Genomic DNA, 18992 nt, shown 5'->3' on the forward strand with positions numbered 1-18992 from the left:
GTCTGAGCTAAATCCAAATAATGAAATCTGCAACAACTGTGGGAAAATGCACTTGCACCTGCTCAGCAGCTGATGTAAATTTATGTCCATAAAATACACACATATGCGCATAATTTATAAAATAGGTGTATCTCGCAACTCCACCTGTTTCGCCCAAACATGTTTACAACTTGGCTCATGTAAAAGTGAGCTCAAACATTCCCTGCACCTACTTTATCTGTATTTATTTATTTAATTTATTTACAGGCTCTTGATATACCGCAAGGTCCATTGCTGGCTTTTCGATATGGTTTACAATGATAAGCAAGGAGAATGAGAATAGACGAAGAAGGAGAAAAAAAAACCCTGATTGTGAGGAAGGAGTAACAGGGAAGGCAAGTTCTAATCTAGGATACCTTTAAAAATGTTTGAGAAAAGAGATGGGTCTTCAGAGAGGTTCTGAATTTGGGGTATGAGGCTTTCAAGCGCAGCTGTAGGGGAAGGGAGTTCCAGAATTTGGGACCAGCGAAGCTGAGGGCAGAGGCACAATTTTAGTCAAGGTGAATAAGAGAAGGGAGAGGGAGAGTAAGTAGACCTGCATTGGTGAGGCAAAGAATTCTGGGGGGGAATAGAAAGAATGAGTAGTCTGTTACTTTAATCAGGGGCAGAAGGAAGGCAAACCTTTTCTGCAGGTAAAACAGGGGTTACCCATGAAAAAAAAAAGGTAATAAAATTACCCCGGCAAGGCAAAGTTTTATTTTAAGTAATTAAAAAAAATTTACTTCAGCATGTAGATAATAAACACAGTTATGCACCCTGGAGTAGAGTCAAAGGGCAAAGGCCATAAATCATGAGGCCCAGGAACTTATGATCTGATATGATATCCTTACGGGCAAACAGGCCTGGGAAAGGAGGAAGCATAAACAAACATGGGAATGTGGTTTAGCAGGTGAGGAAAACCAAATGGCTTTGAAAGAAGACTAGATGAACCTGGGTAAGATAACTTGTTGAAGCGTTGTAAATCATTGTTAAATACAAAATGTATAAAAATAGCTGTTTCAGTTCTGTATGTTGGAGCGATAGATACAGCCAGCATATTTATGCAGTAGTTCCATCCTCCCATGAGAAAATATTAATTGTATCAATATACTTGGTAAGTAAATAAATTACCTTTCTCATAGACGACAGCCTTGGTCTTTTATCTCTACTAATCGTGGGTAACTGACATATAAAGATTTGGAGAGGTGGTAAAAGGACCTAAACATTTAACACTTATATGGGTTTAATTCAAGCACTACAAAGCAAGCTAATTTCCATGAAAGGGAGGCAGAACAGAAAACAAATTTCTTTTCATGTGACAGAATGATATAAAAAGAAAACAGGAAAAAAAAGTTTAAAATATTTTCAAAACTACAGGAGATGAATTATCGCAAAGCTTAAGCAGTTCCCAGTTTGCTGCAAGTGCCAGTTGAAGGGGATAATTTTCCATAGAAGTGAAACTTCACTAACTCACTGCTGAATGCTGCCAAGGTCTCTGGTATCCACGCACACACATAAACCATGCAAACTAAATGACTGTTTGCTTCTAAAGAGACATTTATGAGGAAGTTGTGAAAGATGAACTCCGTGCCCGTGTACGCTTTTATATTTATTATATACATATCTAGACTCACATTTTGAATAAGAACCCCTGTCTGCTACTTGGATCACACATCTGCATTTCTGAGCCAGATCTTAGAGCCAAACAATTCCATGGCAGCCCCTACAATCCTGAGTCACAGAACCAATCATTCATAGGTCACATCCTGTGATTTCACAATAAGAGTGTGTGCAAATCAGGGCTTTGATGCACTGTCTCTTGGAGGTGGCTATGCGTTTGCAGAATGTGCTGCCTCTTTAACAGTCAGACAGTATTTCTGCTGCCTTGCCAAGCACTCTGCAGCCTAGCAAGTTGGGCTAAAGTGTATTAAGCGACAGCACCTCAATAAGGGGCCCTTTTACTAAGCCAAGGCAAAATCTGGCCTCAGCACATCCTAACATGGGACATTCCTGTGTGCTAAGCCCATTTTTACTGTATCCCAGAAAAGTGCTTTTTTTCTTTGTTAATTTTGCAGGTCCTGCACCAATTTTTCCATTAGCATGCAGGACTTGCAAAAACAATTAACTTGGGCGCAGTTACCATCTCCTATTTAGGCAGTGCTAAGTGCTCCTACATTAACATACACAAAAAATAGTGACGGAGACAGGAATAATATGCAGATGATGCTTCCAAAGATCTCAACGATTATTGTCTAAACTCGGGACTCGACACGGCCAGACAACAGATGTTATGCTGTTCGTCTTGAAAAGTAATTTCTAGAATGCATTTTTTGGCATTTAGCTTTTCCCCCCAAGATTCATGACGGGTACTTTTTCCATTACTGTACACAGTGATTTCCTGTTGAGACTACTCCAGGAGGATCCTGAGGCAGGCCAGATTGGTCGAAACATGGCCGTGTCGAGTCCTGAGTTTGGACAATAAATGTTGAGATCTTTGGAAGCATCATCTGTGTATTATTCCAGTCACCTTTGCTGTTATTTGTGTGCTTTCATGTCTGCGAGGGCATTGTTCTTCTGTGTGGTACGTCAGCCTACATTAACCCAGCATGAACGAGCTAACTGGTTAGCGCTTCCTCACCCACTCTCTTCCCATGAAATGACCCTCTAAAAAACTGGCTGTATCGCATGATATAACTGGCTAGCTGCGAATATAGCGAAGATACATACCTGTAGCAGGTATTCTACGAGGACAGCAAGCTGATTGTTCTCACATGTGTTGGATTATTTGTAGTAAATAATTAGCAGATTTTAGTACACACAGCTTCAGCTTTAGAAATGTTAATTTCTTTCTTCATCTCTCTCTCATTCACCCCTGAATAATTCACTGCTGAGTCACTTTAAAGTTGAAGTAACAAAACATCTGTTTACTCACAGTTTGCAGTTAGATTATAATCAGACAGGCTTATATATACATATTACTATACATTTGTATTATCAGCTCCTTCCATGTGCTTAGATGGTAATGGATGCTCACACCACCATAGATCCTCTCAGGTTAGGAGAGAACATGAGCTCCATGTGCTCCATGTGCTGCATGTGCTGCATCTAAACCCCCACAGGAAGTTGCATAGCTGTGTGACCTCTCTAAGTAATTCACATCAGAGGTCACAGAGTAATCACAGAGAAATAATAGGTGACAGTCAATGCATGTAAAATACAATTACATTCCAACAAACCCCTTCTCATGCATAACTGTCATGCAATTATTTATTCATACAAAGTCCAAGCTTTATACGCAGATTCACAAAATGTTCTCTGGGTAACGGTTTGGTCATGATGTCAGCTGTCATCTCACTGGTGTGACAATAGTGTAGACTGATGACCCCTTCTTTCGCCAACTCTCGCACGTTGTGGTATTTCGTTGCGATGTGCTTGGTGCGTGACTGAACCTTGTCATTCTGTGACAGTCGGATGCAGCTCTGATTATCTTCCATTATCTGGATTGGTCTCTTTTCAGCTATTCCAAAATCCAGTAAAAGTTTTTCAATCCACATCAGTTCTCTGCACGCTTCCGATACGGCCACATATTCAGCTTCTGTAGAAGACAAACTCACAATACTTTGTTTATGACTGGCCCATGAAATTTGTACATTTCCATACATAAACACATATCCACTTGTGGATTTATAATTAGAATGATCCCCTGCCCAATCTGAATCACAGTAACATATTAGTTTTGGATTACTATTGGCTGAAATCTTTAATTTACAATCAATGGTACCCTTTAAATACCTTACCATCCTTTTAACTGCAGTCCAATCTGATTTGGTAGGTGAGCTGACCCTTCTGCTCAAAATTCCTACTGCATTTGCTATATCAGCCCTGTATGTGGTAGCTAGATATAAAAGCTTACCTATGGCTGATCTATATTGGATGTTATCTGGTAAAGGTTCTCTTACTGTTTCATCCTTCAGAAAATCAGTGATCATGGGAGTGCTTACAACTTGGGCATCTTGCATACCTAAACTTTCAATAAGCTCATTTATTTTCTGCTTCTGGCTTAGAAGATAAGAACCATCATTTTGTTTCTCAATTTCTATACCAAGATAGTATGACACATTACCAAGTTCTTTTATCTCAACATTGAGGTTTAAACACTTTACAATGTCCTTGTACTCTTGCTCACTTTTGCTTGCAATGAGCAGATCATCAACAAAAGCTAAAATGTATGCATATTGTCCATTTGTGCACCTAGTGTACAAACATTTATCTGCTTCACCTTGCTTAAATCCTAAACTTGTCAATATTTCATGCAATTTTTCATTCCAACATTTTGCACTTTGCTTTAATCCATAAAGACCTTTGTTTAATTTACACACTAGCTGTCTTTGTTTTGTATTTATGAAACCTGTTGGCTGTTCCATGTACAAGTCTTCAGTTATATCTCCGTGAAGAAATGCTGTTTTCACATCAATGTGGTTGACTTGCATGCCTTTTGAGACTGCAATGCTCAGAAGTGTTCTTATTGTCGTGTGTTTCACTACAGGTGCAAACACTTCATCAAAATCTTCTCCATATTTTTGAAGATATCCCTTTGCGACTAATCTTGCTTTATACCTTTCCACTTTTCCTTGTGCATTCCTTTTTAACTTGAATACCCATTTGCATCCTATAGCTTTCTTGCCAGGAGGTAATTTTGTAAGAATCCAAGTATTATTTTTATCCAATGCATCAATTTCTTCTTGTGCAGCTTTATGCCATTCAGCAGCTTCTTCTGCTGGCATTTTCTCAATCTCATCCCATGTTAAGGGCTCTTGAGCTTCTGCTGACTTTGTTAGGTAAGACAGTCTTGGGGGTGGAACACCTTTGTTTTCCCTGGATGAGCGTCTGACAACAGGTTGGTCTGACCTTTCCGCATCCTCTAAATCTGAGAGTTCTTCTCCAATTGATTCCCCTTCTCCAACTGTACTGTCTTCTTCAATGATCCTTTCTGTGTCTGTTTCCTCTGCCTGTTCCTCGTTAGATACAGATGAGTTGCTTTCAGACATCTGCCTTGGTATGGCATTTATATACACTGGCATGTCTATTATGGTTCTAGTTTCATATTCTGGATGATAAGGCTCATCTGGGATAATCCAGCCTTTATCAACCCTCTTGTTTTCATCAAAATATGTAACATGTCTTATGCCAACAATGCCAGTTTTCAGATTCAAAATTCTATATCCTTTGTGTCCTGGAGCATAGCCAACTAAAATGCCCCTTTCTGTTGTGGAATCCAGCTTATGCCTTCTTTGCTTTGGTACATGAGCATATGCTGTACTTCCAAATGTTCTTATGTGTGACAGGTTTGGCTTCCTACCATGCCATGTCTCATGTGGTGTGCGCTCAGCGCCTTTAGTTGGCATTCTGTTTTGTAGGTACACTGCTGTGAGAATGGCTTCCCCCCATAGTCTTTTAGGGAGATTGCTATCTGACAGCATACATCTGGTCATTTCCACAAGTGACCTAAATTTTCTCTCTGCAACAGAATTTTGCTCTGGTGTATAAGCTACTGTTGTGATATGTTGAATGCCTTCTTGTTCTAGAAATGTGCGCATGCTTTGTGAAGTGAACTCACCACCATTGTCGGTCTGAAGAACCTTTGGTTTTCTTTCAAATTTGTTGCTCACCATGGCTACGTATTTCTTCAGCATGTCTGTGACTTGACTTTTTTCTTTCAGCAAATAGGCCACACAATATCTAGAGAAATCATCCAAGAATATTAGCACAAATCTGTTATTTCCCAATGATGGGATATTAAACGGTCCACATAAGTCACTGTGTATTAAGTCCAGCACTTTATTACTCCTATTTCCTGTGTATGCAGGAAATGAGGGTCTCACACCTTTTTGAGTAACACAGTCTATGCATTTCTCCATTTTACCAGCATCTGCACTTATCTGAATGCCGGTGGCCAGTTGCTTACTGTAAAGATCCTGGATCACCTTAGAATCACGATGTCCCAGGCGGCGGCGCCAGATTTCCAGACTACATTTACCATCATTCTTCCTTACTTGCGCCAGATGTGAGGCTTCACCTGAAATGCTCAGTTTATAAACATCATTATGCATAAAAGCTTCAGCATACACTTCATCATTTTTAGAGATTGTGCACTTACTGTTTTCAAAATGAATCACAAATCCCTTCTTATCTAATGTAGATACACTAAGCATATTGCAAACTGCTTGGGGAATATACAAGACATCACTTACAGGAATTTCTGTAACTTCATTAGACACTTTGCATTTTAAGAATCCAATACCTTTTGCTTGGATCTTAGCAGTCCCTGCGTTTGCAGTTTTAAGAATACCTTCCTCTGGACACATTTCCTGAAAGAAATCCTTACAATTGGTTAAATGGCATGTGCTCCCTGAATCCAAAATCCAAGTACTTTCATTTGAATTATTATTTACCATAGTCAAAGATTTTTCTGCCATTAGAAAGCCCTTGTGTTTATCTTTGTCCTTCATACATTTCCTGGTTTGAAAATTCTTTAGTTCCATTGGCTTAGGTGAGCTAGAGGGAGTGTTTTGTGTTTCCTTACACCATTTAGATACATGTCCCTCCTTTCCACATGAGTAGCAAATCAGCTTGCCCTTGGGTGGAGTTTTCCCATAGCTCCGCCTTCCTCTGTTCTTTGCCAAGAAATTTGTTTCATTTCTCTCTGACTGACTTTGAGAACACATCTCCTCAGAATCATTTATTATGCATTCCTGCCTTAGTTTTGATGTTGCCTGTTCAAAAGATTGCCCTTCAATGGCCTCATTTACAGACCTAAAACCATCAAACTTCTTTGATAGTGAGGTAAAAAGAAATGCTCTTTTCAATGCATCACACATGGGAATTCCAGAAAGTTCTAACTTTTGAAATGAAGACATAAGATGCATAATGTGATCATTACATTTACTTTTATCCCTTAATTTGGTTTCATTCAACTCTGCCAGCCAAATTGGTTGCTGCTTTGCATATGTAGTTGCATACATAGTTCTCAGTTTATATAAAATGTCCTTTGGTGTATCTTTTCCCTCCACTAATATGGCTTGTTTCTCTGAGAGAGCTTCCAAAAGCATGCACTTCACATAATAGTTTGCATTGTCCCATTCAGCCATATTTTCAGCTGTTCTGTCTTGGTCTAAGCATATATTTAATCCTTTTGCTCGAAGGAGACATATGAATCTTAATTCCCACTTCTGATAATTAAACTCAGTTAATTTAGGCACCTTGAGAGAATAGAACAATGGTGAATTTCTTCCCTCAGCCATTTTCTTAGCCTTCTGTCTGCTGTGTGGGGGGAGAGAGAGACAGACTGAATCTTTCCTTTAAAACTTAAGAGAAAAAATGTGGCCTTTTTTTCTGCCTGGTAATATTTCTCTTCTTTTTCAATTCCTGAGCCCTGGGCCCATAACCCTTTTGTTGGATTATTTGTAGTAAATAATTAGCAGATTTTAGTACACACAGCTTCAGCTTTAGAAATGTTAATTTCTTTCTTCATCTCTCTCTCATTCACCCCTGAATAATTCACTGCTGAGTCACTTTAAAGTTGAAGTAACAAAACATCTGTTTACTCACAGTTTGCAGTTAGATTATAATCAGACAGGCTTATATATACATATTACTATACATTTGTATTATCAGCTCCTTCCATGTGCTTAGATGGTAATGGATGCTCACACCACCATAGATCCTCTCAGGTTAGGAGAGAACATGAGCTCCATGTGCTCCATGTGCTGCATGTGCTGCATCTAAACCCCCACAGGAAGTTGCATAGCTGTGTGACCTCTCTAAGTAATTCACATCAGAGGTCACAGAGTAATCACAGAGAAATAATAGGTGACAGTCAATGCATGTAAAATACAATTACATTCCAACAACATGTGGGTCAGTGTCCATGGTGGCCCAGGAAATGGCAAATGTTTCCACAGCAAAATGTAAAAAGTTTTACCAGAGTCTTCTGGCGTGCGAACCGCCTCACTGCTCCCATCACGAGTTGGTCGTTCCGCAGCCATTACATTCGATCCGGACGTCGATGTGTCCCTCAATGTCAATGTTGACGACGCTGATCTTGGTACCGATGTCGATGTTGACGTTGAAGGACCGGACTGAGCCCCAAAAAGCTTCTCTCGTTGGGCTTCTCGAGACGCTTGGGTCTGTTTCTTCATGCGAAGACACAGACTGCAAGCGGCTGGGCTATGATCGGGCCCAAAGCACTGGATACACCAAGCATGGGTATCGGTACCCGAGATGATCCGGTTGCACCAAGTACAACGTTTGAAGCCGCTGGGTGTGTTCGATGACATGGAAGGAAAAACAGCTTCGGCGAAATTAAACAACGAGATCGTGCCAAAAAAGTAAAAGGCACAAAAGGGGAAAAACCCGACCGTGCGGCCTAAGGCCGGCCGCGTCGAAAAGAAAGAAAACTTAGAAAGTGGAAAAACTAAGAAAAAATACCGGGTTTTTATGGGTTTTTTGTGTGTGTGTGTGTGTGTTTTTTTTAAAAGAACAAATAACGATAAAAGAAAAGAAGAAATATCAAAAGAATCGTCAGGACTCTCTTCCTGGGCTAGCGAAGCGAACAGGGAAAAACCTCTTCACCTCACTGCGGACAAGAAAAAACTGAGTGGGAATGCTCACGCGATGGACGGGAAGTCGTCCGCGCATGCATGGTGCGCGTGGGTCACGCGCCACAAGGCTCTGGCAAAATTTTTAAATTTTGCTGTGGAAAAAGTTGCCGTTTCCTGGGCCGCCGTGGACGCCAACCCACATGTGAAAACAAGCAGCCTGTTTGTCCTCGGAGAATCAGTGCTTCGCTGGCTACTTTTAGCGGCGAAATCGGACCGCCCAAATAGCAATACTATCTTTGGCTGCTATTTCTGTAACAATATGCGCTGAACTTTTAATACGTGCAGGCAAAAGGGGCATGCATGGTTATGGGTGGGGAAATGGGCGTTTCGGGGCGTTCCAAAATTTACGCGCCTAGTTATAGAATATGGCCCAGTGTGCCTAAATCTACGCGCAGGGATTTATGCCAGGTTTTCATTGGTGTTAATGGATGCGTGTAGACTTAGGCGCTGAAACATCAACTAAGCATAATCTATAATCGGCGCCTAAATCTAGGAACTGATCATAAAATATGCTTAGTCGGCACTGATTTCAGCGCCGACGTTTTAGACGCCATACATAGAATCTCCCCCTACGCGTCTAACTGCTTAAAATTAGCCTTTGAGCTAGTTTAAGTGCTGCCACCTAAAGTTAAGCTTATAAATGTGGACTTAAAATAGTTTTCTAGAATGCACTACCAAAAGCCGTAAAAACAATGTACGACCACCTCAAATTCCGGAAATCACTAAAGACCAACCTGTTTGAAAAGGCATACCCTACTGACCCAACTTAATGCCTGAACCCAGCAACACAAAGAAACCAATACTTGTAATGAACACTATGAACACTATTTAACTCCTCTTCTCTACGATCCCCTAATGTGTCTGTAGCACATTTATCTCATTAACAATAACACCACTCTGTATTTGTTTCATCACCGGAGGTGGCTAACGCCTCACGGTACTATGTAAGCCACACTGAGCCTGCAAATAGGTGGGAAAATGTGGGGTACAACTGCAGACGTTATAGAATTTGTGCTTAGCACGTTTTATCCTGGCGCCTAACTTAGGTATCCTTTAGAGAATTACCCCCAAAGAGAGTAAAATTATAAAATCATTTTCGCACCTATTTAGCTACATATGCAACACATGGCCTCCTAAACTACCAAGCAATATAAGCATGTACAGAGGCGGAGTTTGCACAGACCATGGGCAGCGTTTGAATTCAACTAAGAAAAAGGCTCTGCAGATTGTTCAGAATGCGGCTGCTCGTTTGCTCGTGGGTGTGAAGAGATTTGAGCGTGTTTCTCCCATGCTGAAATCTAATCTAATCCGAGACTTGTAGATTTCACTAGTCCCAGCGGAAGGTTCAAGGCGGTTAACATGAAAAAGAACTCTTCACAACATGAGGAGCTACAGTGGCATTCTATGCGCGTATGTCATTACTGCCCGGTTAACACGTGAGACCCTACTGCTAAATTAGTGGCTGGAGGTAAGGTCTCAGACCCAAAATGGACGTGCGCCAATTTTGATTTTGCCATACATCCATTTTTGGCAAAAATTTTAAAAAGGCATTTTTTACAGGCACGCTGGTAAATGGATCTGCACGCGCCCAAAACCCATGCCTACACTACTGAGGCCATTTTTCAGCGCACCTTAGTAAAATCCTGCTAATCATTAGCACATGCTAAACACTAGCAACACCCATAGAAATATATGGGCAACTCAAACGTTTAGCATGTCCTTATTTTTAGTGCACCCTAAAAATGCTAGTGCGTCTTTGTAAAGGGACCCCTATATGCGCTAACGGCAAATATTCAGCGGAAATAAAGTATAAACCAGTTATGCTTAAGTATAAACTGAATACAGAATTTCATATTTCTTTAAAAAAGAATAATTACTTCCATACATTCTACTGTGCTCATTATTCTTTACAAACATTGCCCAAAGGCTGTTAGCAGCAACTATATCTAATAAATCTTACTTTATGCAATCTAAATCTATGATTAACACAGAACAGAGGAAATTACAGAAGATAAAGACCATATGGCCTATCCAGTCTGCCCATCCAGACTATCTACTATCCCTTCCTCTCCCAAAGAGATCCTTTGGGGCCAATATTCAGAGCAATTTAAGTGGGCTGGAGAGGCTCTAGCCCGTGTAAATTGCCTGTTGCTGCCCAACTGCCAATATTCAGTGGCATTACACTGGGCAGTGGCACTAAATATCGTCTCTGACTGGCCCAAAAATAAGTGGGCTACTCAGGAGTGGGCCAGGGAGCGGTGTTGGGGAGGAGCAGCGGCTTATGCAGGTGCCGGTAATATTCAGCTAAGGCCCTCATAAGCTAAGCAAGTGAATTTAGGACAGCTCAAAAGCTGTTCTAAATTCACCCACTTGAATATCAGGCCAGGACCTACATAAGCTTTTTTAAAAACATTTGAGCCCCCCTCTTTCCGTCCCCCTCCCCCTAGTCTGCAGCCAAGACACTCCCCCATCCCCCTGGAAACGCCCTCTGTCCCCAACCCCTCAGTAGTTCAGGCAGGCCTCCCTCAGGCCTCGCTTGATCCCTGATGGTCCAGTGGTGGTGGTTGGGGGCAGAAATAGAGCCCCCTCGCTCCTGCCCCTTGCAGTGCCTTTGCAAAATGGCTGCCTTGACCTCTCATGGCAGCTCGTGGTACTTCATGTTGTACTGCAAGCTGCTATGAGAGGTGGTGGCAGCCATTTTGGGAAGCTGCTGCAAGCAGCAGGAGCAAGGAGGTTGTGCTCCTGCCCCCAACAACCACAACTGGACCACCAGGGATGAAGGTAGGCTTGAACTACTAAGGGGTTGGGGGCAGGGGGCATTTGGTGGAGGTGAGGGGATTGGCTTGTGGCTGTGGGCTGGGAGGGGGAGAGGGGTCAAGGGCTTGGGGAGGCTCAAATTTTTAAAAAGAGCTTATACATAGTAACATAGTAGATGACGGCAGAGAAAGACCTGTACGGTCCATCCAGTCTGCCCAATAAGATAAACTCATATGTGCTATTTTATGTGTATACCTGAGTTTGATTTGTATCTGCCATTTTCAGGGCACAGACCGTAGAAGTCTGCCCAGCACTAGCCCCGCCTCCCAACCACTAGCCCCGCCTCCCACACCCGGCTCTGCTTATGTGGGTCCCAGCCTGATATTCAGCCAGGGCCGTATAACTCTTATGCTGGCCCCAGCTGAATATTGGCTGGACCCACATAAGTTCCACCACTCACATGTAGCCCCCAATATTCAATGCTGGTGCATATGTTTGTTTCATTCTTTCTTGGATTCAGATGCATCCACACCACCTCCACCAGGAAACTATTCCACACATTCACCACCCCTTCCATAATAAAGAAATATTGCCTTAGGTTAGTCCCCTTTCATCTTCATCCTATACCCCCAGTTCCAAAGCTTCCTTTCAATTGAAAGAGACTCATCTCCTATACATTTATGCTATGGATGTATTTAAATAATAGGTATAAATAGGTACTTTGGAAGAAAGGCAGGAGAGGGGAGACATGATAGGTACCACTGATCATTTTAGTACCTGCCTTCTGGACCAGTGGTGTCCTGGGCCCCTGTAGATTTGGCCCTGGACCCCCCTGCCGACAACCCTCTCGACCCCCCTCCCGCCGTCGCCTACCTTCGCTGGCGGAGGACCCCAACCCCCACCAGCCGAGGTCCTCTTCTTCCGGCACAAGGCTTCGTTCTGTTTCTGTGAGTCTGACGTCCTGCACGTTGTACATTGTACGTGCAGGACGTCAGACTCACAGAAACAGAATGAAGCCTTGCAGATCAGCCAGCGGCCGGAAACAAAGCCTTGCGCCGGAAGAAGAGGACCTCGGCTGGCAGGGGTTGGGGTCCCCCGCTAGCAAAGGTAGGCGACGGCGTGGGAGGGTTGGCGGCGGGAGGGAGATCGAGAGGGTCATCAGCAGGGGGGGGGGGTCAAAGTTGGTGGTGGCGGCGGGGGGGAGGGGGTAAAAATGGCGGGGGGAGTCGGCGGTGCCAGGGGGGGCTAAAACGTGCCCCCTCACCTCGGGCCCTGGACCCCCCTCCCGCCGAAGTCTGGCTACGCCCCTGTTCTGGACCAACTCCATCCTGTTTATAGCCTCCTTTTAAAAGTCCAGTATCCTGAATTGCACACAGTACTCCAAATGAAATCTCATCAGCGACTTATACAGAGGTATTATCACCTCCTTTTTCCGGCTGACTATTCCTTTCCCTATGCACCCAAACATCCTTCTAGCTTTTGCTGTCACCTTTTGCCTGTACTTTTTGGTAATTCTTTAATTGCTCCAATAAAATGTATCACGGCCTGAAAAAGAATCCAGTTTGACCCATAAGCTGGGTATTTAATGTCCCACACCCTCTAAACCTACCCATTGTTGCCGAGAAGATAACAATCCCCAGGACATTCATGCCTTCGCTGGCGCTTGGTTCAGATCTGTAGATTACCACCGGAGCAGGGGTGATGTCCAGTGAAACGTTCTGAATATTCAATCCATTTTCATCCTGGATCCCATAGATCATGACTCGATTGCTAGTGACATCAGACGACGAAGGATTATTGGGCTTAAGAACGGGAACACTCTTTGTACGGTACTGCCAAAATAAAGAAGAGAAAGTAAGTAAGGCAGAGCAGTCTGCAAGCCGTGTCACGTTTCTGCTCTACAGCCCTTTTTCAATATTGCACATTATTTCTTACGACAACCAGAATTTGCCCTCTCATTGTGCCTTTTGTTCATACAAGATTCTGGAAGGGTTTACAGATATACTACTTGAAAACCACACATGCCAACACTTTCGGGGGAATTGTATGATTACCAATTTCTGGTGTGTGGACTGCATGAATTCCGCCAAGAAGAAGGAGGAAAATATGATATCGTAAAGAATTTGAGGCAAAGGGAGATTGAAAACTGGCATGCCCAGGGTCTCCTAGAGCCTGTGTCCAAGGCAAGAAAGACCAGGCAAGATCTGAGCAATGCAAGAAATGAGGTATGCTTAAGATCACACGGGGAGCCAGGGGCAGGGTGGGGATTAGAACTACACTGTTTGAAGACATCTCTTGGCTTATTTGATAGAGCTCCAATCCATGCTCTTACTCACTAAATCACTCTTTGCACCACTGCACTATGGTTCCTATTAGGGTTATTATAAACTCTTCCCCCTGTCCTCCCCACCATGAAACACATTGCAAGGGTAATATTAGAACAGGTTACCTATGTGTGGAGGTGCTGTTTCAATCCTAGTTTATAACAGTGTGTTTTTTCTAGCAAAAAAGGTGCCGGTACTCAAATGCCTGGCCACCCTTCAGGGGTGGGGTGATCACTGAGGGACCCACCCCCCACAATAGCCATGGCCCCTGCAACCAGTCACAGAATCTATGACAAGGCAGAATTGGTGTGTAGGGCCTGAGCTCTTTCATTAAAACTTGGGGACCAGGGGTCAATTTTAGCAGACAATGGAAAAGGTGCCGGTACTCAGTACCCCCAAGTACCCCCTCAAAAAAAGCCCTGGTTTATCAAGACACATGAGGCACCTATGTGCCTCCAGGGCCGCTGAGAGACTGGACCGGGCCCGGGGCAAGGCCGCCCCCGGGGCCCCACCCCTGCTGCCCTCGCCGCCCTGCCCCCCCCCAAGGTCGCTGCTGCCGCTCCCCCTCCCCCCGAGGTCACCAACACTCCCCCCGAGATTGCCATAGCCACTGCTCCCCCCTCCACCCCCCCCCAGGTCACTGCCGCTCCCCCCACTCCGTCCGCAGGCCAGGCCCCTTGAATTGAAATTGCAGTCTCACCTCCGTGAAAGCAGCGCTGCAGGCAGCAGAACGCCTCCCTTCGGCCCTCCTTCCCTCCTTGTGTCCCGCCCTCGCGGAAGTTATGCCAGATGAGGGCGGGACACAGGAAGGGAAGGAGGGCCGAAGGGAGGCGTTCTGCTGCCTGCAGCGCTGCTTTCACGGAGGTGAGACTGCGATTTCAATGCAGGGGGCAGACGGTTGACGATGGAGGGCGGGTGGGACTGAGGCGCCGGAACCCCCTTGGAGGCCCAGGGCCGGGGAATTTTGTCCCCCCTGCCCCCTCCCCCTCTTGGCGGCTATGTGTGCCTCAACTGAAGCAGTGGATAGTTGTGTCTGCTCAGGGAGCAGGGGTAAATGTTTCTCTGTAAAGAATGTGCAGCAGCATACATGTGTATTTCACAAACGCGTAAATTGTGACTCTGCCCAAACTCTTTCCCTGAATACATTTACATGCTGGTTGTGGAAAATTTGGCGCCTTGATGGAGTGCACATACTTTTGCATGCACAACCCCTGGGGTAATTTTATAAAAGGCCTTTATTTGGGAACAAAGAATCCTTTATAAAATTACTCCATTCTAAGTAAAATTATTAGAAACCCCTTGCTGTGGATTGCGGCCTTATGAAGCCCCACTGACTTCTTGGACTGTTCTACTATGTATTGGGTTGGGGTACGATATCAGGGTTGGAGAGTCAGAGATGCCTTTACCCAGTTCCAGGCTGGAGATTTTGGGATGGTTCTGGGTTTCTGAATACCCTATCCTGATGCATTATGGGACTTGCAGCACTGATTTCAACAAGGAGGTTTGATTGAGAACAGGAGACGGCATTATGTCAAAAAACTGAAGCCACTTAGGTTAGTCTATGTTTCCCCTTCAATGTGCAGCCGTCATTCTTCGTAGATGCAAAACAAAGCAAACAAACCTATGAGCTGCTGCATCTATGTTGTCGTTCTTTACTGTTGGTAGCATTTTTATTTAATCTCACTTATATTTTTAAACACGCTAGCTTGTGCAGTATATAGATGTACAAAGAGGAAGTATAATAATGGAATAACTTTTCATAGGTAGAATAGTAATTTCTTATAAATCATAATCAGTGTGTCATTTGGAAGGGCTGGTTACAGGGACACACTAGCATGTGTTATATTCGTGCAGAGATTTTTTTCTCCTGGTAAAGGGCCACTAAAACAGACATCATTTTATGAGAACCATGTGCTCAACATTCAGAGTTTCTATCTATTTATTTACTTATTTATGGCTGTTATATCCCACATTAAACATGAATTAGGTTGAAACCTAGGAGCATTTAAAATCTTTTTTTTTCCCCTGTGCCTAGATCAAAAGATCCCATGTTGTTCCATAACGAGCAGAAAAAAAATCCACATTTTGGACCAAATTCTATAAATAGAACTGAAAAATCAGTGCCGAAAAAATAACACGCTAAGCGCTACTCTATGAACGGCGCTGAAAGTTAGGCACTGTTTATGGAATATACTTAGGGCTAGATATGGCACCTGAAAAATCCACACAGAAAAAAAATACGCCTAGGTGTATTCTCTAAAGTATGCCTAAATTTTATAGAATAGGCTTCAATTTCCATGCGGTATATAGAATACACCGAGTGCCTTTCCATCCAACTACATTTGGTCGCATCCATTTAGGCCATGTTTTACTTGGTGTAAATCCCCATGCCCTATATTGGGTACAGAGCAAGTGTATTCTATAATAATGTGCGTATATATTAGAAACACTCATGCCCCGCCCATGGCCACTCCCCCTTTTCATGCAACTTGGAAGTTACGCACAACAGAATATTTACAGAGTACACTTAGTGAGTTGTACACATATATCTTAATTAATGCCAATTAGTGTTGCTAATTGCTTGCTAACATTCAATTGACAGCTCTGATTAACTAGATAAATTAAGTTATGTATATTGTTATTTCCATGCGTAAATTAAGGTGCAATATATAAATTTTGGGGTTAGTGCCTAACTTTAGACGCAAGGACTTACACCAAGTAAACCTTGGTGTAAATCTTCACATCTAAATTAGGCATAAATCCCCCTTATTCCATAACAGCGTGCATAAATTCTAGGAATGCCCCTGATCTGCCCATGACCTTCCCAAGGCTGCACCTTTTTAGAGCCAGACATAAAATTTACATGTAACTAAAAATGTGAGCGTAAATTTCAATGAAGGCCAATTAACACCAATGATTGATTATTAGCACCGGATTATCTGTGCTAATTGACTCATTAATCAATTCAATGTGCACACAACTTGGATGAGCACCCAAATTTGCATTCGCAATTTTAAGTGCCATTTACAGAATTTCAGGGTTGTGTTTTTTTGTTTTCTGATAATAGTGCGTTGGAAAGCGCGTGCACATGCAAATCATTTGCATGCATGTGCATGCACTCACTATCAGGAAAGAGCGTGCACTCTTTCCAAAAGCGTGCCCTCTTTTTCAAACAGTGCACACTATTTGCAAAGAATGTACCCAATTTACACACTATCCCCCAGGTTCTATATATTGCGCCTAGTTTTCCGCGCTGAAATCCAAGCATATTCTATAACAACATGCGTAACTTAATTGGCTTAACAAGATAATCAGTGTTGATAACAGCACTTAACAAGCAATAATAAGCACAATTGGCAATAATTAGAATTTAAGTTCACAACTCGCTAAGCGTATTCTGTAACACAGAGCACCTAAATTCTAATGCGTGCAGCTAAAAAGGTGTGTGGTTATGGGCGGGGAAATTGGCATTTCATGGGCGTTCCAAAATTTACATGCACTGTTATATAATATGCCCCTTTAGTGGCATACCAAGTGGGGGGGGGGGTGGGGGCGGTCTGCCCCGGTTGCACGCTGCTAGGGGGGTGCCGCGCGCCTGTCAGCTCTGCTCGTTCTCTGCTCCCTCTGCCCCAGAACAGATTACTTCCTGTTCCGGGGCAGAGGGAGCAGAGAACGAGCGGAGCCGACAGGCGCACGGCACCCCCCCAGCAGGTAAAAATGCACCCGGGGAGGGTGTCCTTTCGCCGGGGGGAGGTGTCCTTTCGCTGGGAGTGGGGGGCCGCGCTGCACCCGTGGTGGGGCGCATCAGCGATCCGCCCCGGGTGTCAGCCACCCTAGGAACGCCACTGTGCCCCTCTGCATCTAAATCTACATTCTGGTATTTATGCCACGTTTTCCTTGATGTAAACGGATGCGCGTAGTTCTAGGCACTGGGATACCAACTAAGTATATTCTATATACCACGCCTAAATCTAGGCGCCGTTTATAGATTACACTTAAGCGGAAATTTGTTCCGTTCAGATTTTTCAGGCGCTATATATAGAATCTGGTTCTATTTGCATGGACGACACACTCTTAATGACAATTATTATGCAATAGCGACACCTAGTGGCTAGATGTAGAGCCCAGGATGGCAGGCTTCTGGAAGGAGCCCTTGTGTATCACTGTCAACTGAAGATTGTTACTGAAGGGACTGAACTAAAGCAATTGAGAGGTCTTATATATATATATATATATATATATATATATATATATATATATATATATATATATATATATAAGACGGAAATCCTCAGGTAGCTTAAAGAAAAAGGATAAAATTGCTATCTCACACTTTAAAGAACCCTCACACCATGAGGAATTCGCCGTCCAGAGGAGATGCATACATTCAGATAAAGAACATCCTTCTTGCCAGCTGGCATGATAAAAGAATGTGCCAGAGATTATTTTTGCAGTATTCCTGCTGCTGTTTTGAAGGCAGGGTCCCCATTCCATCCCGCAAAGCCAAACCCAGCAGTTTACAGAGAGCTAAGGTTCTACCCAGAAGCCTGGTATTTCTGGTGAACAGGGTCTCCTGAATGATCACAGAAAGTAACAGAAGCCCACGAAGTACAAGGAGAATGGCAACAGTCTCCATTTTAAATAGTAACATAGTAACATAGTAGATGACAGCAGAAAAAGACCTGCACGGTCCATCCAGTCTGCCCAACAAGATAATTTCACGTGTGCTACTTTTTGTGTATACCTTACCTTGATTTGTATCTGCCATTGTCAGGGTACAGACCATATAAGTCTGCCCAGCACTAGCCCCGCCTCCCAACCACCAGCCCCGCCTCCCACCACCAGCTCTGCCTCCCAATCTCGGCTAAGCTTCTGGGGATCACAGTCCATCCAGTCTGCCCAACAAGATAATTTCACGTGTGCTACTTTTTGTGTATACCTTACCTTGATTTGTTATCTGCCATTGTCAGGGCACAGACCGTATAAGTCTGCCCAGCACTAGCCCCAGTAAAGTTAAAGCTGAGAGAGAGGAATGTCAGCCTTCACTGGACAATCCAAGGACCTGTCAAGTACAAACTTACCCCCCTGTTTACTGAGCTGCACTAGCAGCTGGCATATGCTAATGCCGACGCAGCCCATTTACTCTGAATGGGCTGAGTTGGCATTGCCGCATGGCTTAGTAAACATGAGTAAAATGGATCCTGCATGGATTGCAAACACAAGTCTCAATGTT

At 43.5% G+C, this 18992-nt stretch overlaps 1 protein-coding gene across 3 annotated transcripts in view; it reads right to left on the minus strand.

Annotated features, from left to right (window-relative positions):
• SLC1A7 (solute carrier family 1 member 7) overlaps positions 1–18992 on the minus strand; it is a 145284-nt gene that overhangs the window by 76595 nt on the left and 49697 nt on the right. For all 3 annotated transcript variants that reach the window (XM_030205985.1, XM_030205988.1, XM_030205987.1), the window contains exon 5: positions 13045–13267. In XM_030205985.1, the coding sequence (XP_030061845.1) occupies positions 13045–13267 (223 nt within the window). The remainder of the gene's footprint in view (positions 1–13044; positions 13268–18992) is intronic.

This window comes from Microcaecilia unicolor, chromosome 6, assembly GCF_901765095.1.
Source record: "Microcaecilia unicolor chromosome 6, aMicUni1.1, whole genome shotgun sequence".
Lineage (NCBI taxonomy): Eukaryota > Metazoa > Chordata > Amphibia > Gymnophiona > Siphonopidae > Microcaecilia > Microcaecilia unicolor.